This window comes from Quercus suber, unplaced genomic scaffold (genome assembly GCF_002906115.3).
Source record: "Quercus suber isolate HL8 unplaced genomic scaffold, Cork oak 2.0 scaffold_401, whole genome shotgun sequence".
In the NCBI taxonomy this organism is placed as follows: domain Eukaryota; kingdom Viridiplantae; phylum Streptophyta; class Magnoliopsida; order Fagales; family Fagaceae; genus Quercus; species Quercus suber.
The window spans coordinates 1-4,756 of record NW_027069852.1 but is presented as its reverse complement, the minus strand read 5'-3'; the positions used below and the strand labels follow the sequence as shown (position 1 = coordinate 4,756).

General features: G+C 36.2%; 1 protein-coding gene across 1 annotated transcript; it reads left to right on the top strand.

Annotated features, from left to right (window-relative positions):
* Positions 1 to 1,624: 1,624 nt before the first annotated feature.
* On the top strand, positions 1,625 to 2,173 carry LOC136062310 (uncharacterized; the record flags this gene model as incomplete). The annotated part of the gene is made up of 1 exon (XM_065761207.1): positions 1,625 to 2,173. A coding segment is annotated over exon 1 (549 nt), but the record flags the coding sequence as incomplete, so codon positions are not given.
* Between the last annotated feature and the right edge of the window lie 2,583 nt (positions 2,174 to 4,756).

Genomic DNA, 4,756 nt, shown 5'->3' with positions numbered 1-4,756 from the left:
GATTACACCATCTAGAGGAATAAGACAAGGTGATCCTCTCTCACCGTATCTTTTCTTATTGTGTTCTGAAGGTTTAAATCGATTAATTCAGGGTGCAGTAAGTGAGGACAAGATAAGGGGTTTCTCTTTGTGTAGGAATGGACCACGGATCAGCCACCTATTTTTTGCAGATGATACACTATTGTTTTGTAGAGCAAAGATGGAGGACATTTTTGCTCTTCAAGATATTTTAAACTTGTATGAACAAGCATCCGGCCAACAAGTAAACAGAGGGAAGACGACAATCTTCTTTAGTAAAGCTGTTTCAGTGGAACTAAGAGAGGAATTGTCACATTTTTTAGGGGTCTCGGAGGTTAAAGAGTACGAAAAATACTTGGGGTTGCCATCGGTGGTGGGCAGGAAAAAAAAAGCAAGCCTAAACTACATCAAAGAACGTGTGTGGAATAAGTTACAAGGGTGGAAAGAACAGCTATTATCTCAAGCGGGTAGAGAGGTGCTCCTAAAGGCGGTAGTTCAAGCCATTCCTACATTTGCGATGTCTTGTTTTAAACTTCCGGTGGGCCTATGTCATGATATTGAGATGATGATAAGGAAATTCTGGTGGGGGCAGCGTGGAGAGCAAAGAAAAATCCATTGGAGAAATTGGGAGGTTATGTGTCAACCAAAAGATCAAGGTGGCTTGGGCTTCAAAGATTTGATTAAATTTAATGAGGCAATGCTTGCCAAACAGGTGTGGAGGCTACTCAATGACCAAAATTCCTTGTTTTTCTTGGTGTTCAAGGCAAAATATTTCCCTCATGGAACGGTGTTTGATGCAAAAAAGGCTTCCGGTTCATATGCATGGCAGAGTATATTGAAGGCTAGATCAGTCATAGCTGATGGAATGATGTGGAGAGTGGGAGATGGTCAGACGATCCGTGTGTACTGGGACAAGTGCCTGCCTGGGAAATTCCCTTCAAAGATTATGTCACCACAGCGTGCAACACCTGGTGATGTACGTATTTCTTCTCTGATTGACCAGGAGGCGCGGGCATGGGATTATGAAAAAATAGACCACCTATTCCTACCTTTTGAAGCAGAGAAAATAAAAGAAATTCCTTTGTGTGTCATGGACCAAGCAGATTGCTTGATTTGGCCGAGAAACAGGGACGGTACTTACTCTGTGAGAACAGGGTACCAGCTGCTGTGTGAAAGGGAGATGATGGACAAAGCTTCGGCTTCAGACACAGCGAACAATAAGCTGTTCTGGAAAAGGATTTGGAAGATGAGGGTACCCAACAAAAGTAAAATATTCCTCTGGCGTGCGTGCTCTGAAGCGTTACCAACAAGAGCAAATCTTTTCAAGCGAAAGGTTGTCGATGTAAAAATCTGTCAGTTGTGCGACAGTGAGAATGAGACCACGTTGCATGCTTTATGGTCCTGCCAAAAAAATCTTACGGTTTGGGAATCAAGTTTTGGGTGGGTGAAGAGGGAATTTCCAACGTTGGCAACTTTCTCAGACCTGGTTGCTCTGGTTGGGAGGCAGCAAAAGTAATTGGAACTTTTTGCTACGGTGGCTTGGAGTATCTGGGGTCGGAGGAACAAGTTAAGGTGTGACGAACCTTGCTTGCCGTTGGAAAAGATTATGGATTCAGCTGCCTCGATCCTTAGTGATTTTCAGAAACAGTACAGTTATGGTATTAGCGTGCCGAGACAACGACACGGTAAGTGGGAACCACCTTCGGCGGCTAGGAAGTGGAAAACAAATTTTGATGGTGCCATGTTCTCAGAATCTGATCAGGCCGGGATTGGGGTGGTGATTAGAAACCATGAAGGACAAGTCATGGCGGCGTTGTCTGAAAAAATAAAGAAACCTGCTTCAGCTGAGATACTAGAGGCGTTAGCTGCAAGGAGAGCCGTCAATTTTACCATGGAGTTGGGCTTTAATCAATCTATGTTTGAAGGTGACTCGGAGGTTATAATCAAAGCCCTCAATGCCGAAGATTTTTCTTTAGCTAGTGTTGGACACATTATTAAAGACATTTGGTCTATGTCTGGTTTGTTACAAACCAAGTCCTTCCCTTTTGTAAGGAGGCAGGGTAACTCAGTTGCCCATGCCTTAGCTCAGAGAGCAAGGTTTTCCTTTCCTGTACTAATCTGGATGGAGGATGTTCCACCAGACATTTATCGTTTTGTATGTTCTGATTTAAGTTAGTTAATAAATTGGCCGACAAGTTCGGATTCTCAAAAATTTGCACAATAGTTAATAAATTTGCACAAGGTACAATTGTTTTAAAGAAGAGAAGATGATACATATCAATGGCCTATCCCCTATTCTGTAAAAGGGACAATCTTACCAAAAGAAAAATGTAACACTAATAGCATTAACAATGATCTATCCCCTCCTCTCTTTTTCAACAGAGACAATCTTAACAAAAGAAAAATGTAACAGTGGTAGCATTAATAATGGCCTATCCACTCTTCTCTTTTACAATAGGAACAATCTTAACAAAAGAAAAATGTAACACTAGCAGCATTAACAAAGGTCTATCTCTTCTTCTCTTTTACAACGTCCATAGCATTGGCCGCATCAAAATCACTTACTTGAACATATTTCAAAAACCCAAGGTTATTTTTTGATAACTTAGTAAAGGCAAAAAAAAAAAAAAAAAAAAAAACCCTTACATCATTTGTTAATAATTTACCAAGAAAATTCATGTGAGCATCATAATTAGTTGTTCTGTCACCCAAAGGAACTTGTGCATGATCCAACCCAACATCCATTCCCTACAAGAAATTATAATGATTTGGTGTCATCTATGTCATTGAATAAAATAACATGCCACTTATTAATAGCTTAAAAATCTTTTTGATGTTATTTTTCCATCTATCTTACTTTTATTTGCATAATGCTTTCGAACACTAAACCCCATTTGTTTTCCATAATTTTTCCAAAACATCCAAGTTACCTCTAACGTATCAAACTCCATACCAACCTCCAGGGTACAATCAATCATGATATCCTTGTTTTGACAAGAATTGTCCATCATCATATAAAAATACAAAAAAAAAAAAAAAAACTCAATTCCAAAAATGAAATGAATATTTCAAATATTACTAATATACCAAATATACCAAGTACCCATTACTAATAAACTCAAACTAAATAGACAAGTTTAAAACAATCATCGCAATAGAAAAACCCAACAACATGACAGAAAAAGCACCAAAACAGATTACCAAATCCAACAGCTTACAAATCATTAGAAAAATTAGCAAAAACACAAAGCAAATTGATTACACACACACACACACACATATATGGACTACAATTGAGTGATTCAAAGTAGATGCATGCTAATTGATATTCAGTTGATTCCAAGTGGTTAGAGGCATCATGGATTAACTTATTATATTCAATTGAATNTTGGGTTGGACTCTTGTGACGGGCTGCGTTAGGTTGGGTTATAATTTTTTTTTTTTTTAACCCGACCATGGTGGGTTGGATTGAAAAAGCCTCTTAACCGGACCCAACTCAACCCATACACACCCCTAGTTCTCAACAACAAAATAAACCAATGACACTGGGTTCTAACATTTTCTCACTGTATACCGCCACTTACCATGCAACTAACAACTTTTGAGTGTGACTTTGCTTTAATAATAAAAAATATATTCCCTAATTCAAAATCAATCTGCAAAATTTAGTAAAACCCAATCAAATGCATTCAGTCCAAGCATTTCTTCAAACACTTTGAAGGGAATTGAGAAAGAAAAAAAAAATCAATCATTAAATCAAAGAATAAAAAAACACTGAGGCCATAAGAAATAGCATTGGTTTTATTTTTTGGGGCTCTAAAGTTCTCGACATCAAAATAAACCAATGCCATTGGGTTATAAAGACTTCTCATTATGTATCACTGCCGTTTCTTGAAGAAAGATCCTATAAAAATTAGAAATTTTCAACAACATTAAATAGAAGATACATATATTTCATCAAATAATGGTCGAAATTGGAACATACTTTTGGGTCTAAGGATTTATAATAAACATAGTAAAACCATGCTTTGAAATTTGCCAACTCATTATCAGCATCTTCTGCAATATTAATAAAAGAAAAGAAAATCCACATGGATCATGCTTCAAACAATTGTAAATATGAATCTCAAACCGTCATATATTATACTGCTCAAAACCTGACATTTATCAAAATTAATCATCTACCATGGTAAATTGAAGAAGACTATACTATATACAAAGTTTTGACACAACTATAGCAAGACATCTTTTGTAGCATTGAGATCCCAAATAGAAAAGATACATAAATTTAATCTAGAAAAATATTAAAATTGAAATTCATTATGAAAATTTAGAAATATGGTCATGTTATATGTTTAGTATGTTGAGAAAAGGTTTTATAAGTACATACTATTTTAGCTAATATTATTCTGTAGTTAATTCTCCAGTAGGGTAGGCTGCAGAATTGGAAGAGTTTTTCAAAATATTTCACTCTTTACGAAATTCCTTGTGTTTGTTTTATGCTTTATTTATTTTTTTATTTTTTTTACTATTTTTTGATTGTGGTGATATTTTTGTTATCAACCAAATTGTTGAATCTAAACTGAAGCAACTGTTGATTAATTATGAGTTTGGAATGTAGGGGTTAATTTTAGAATTTAGGACAACATTTCTAGTACTTTCTCCCATTTCTTTCATTTTTTTTTTCTTGAAAGAAAACTAGGAAATTTACTGGAAAAAAAAAAAAACTAATCATCGT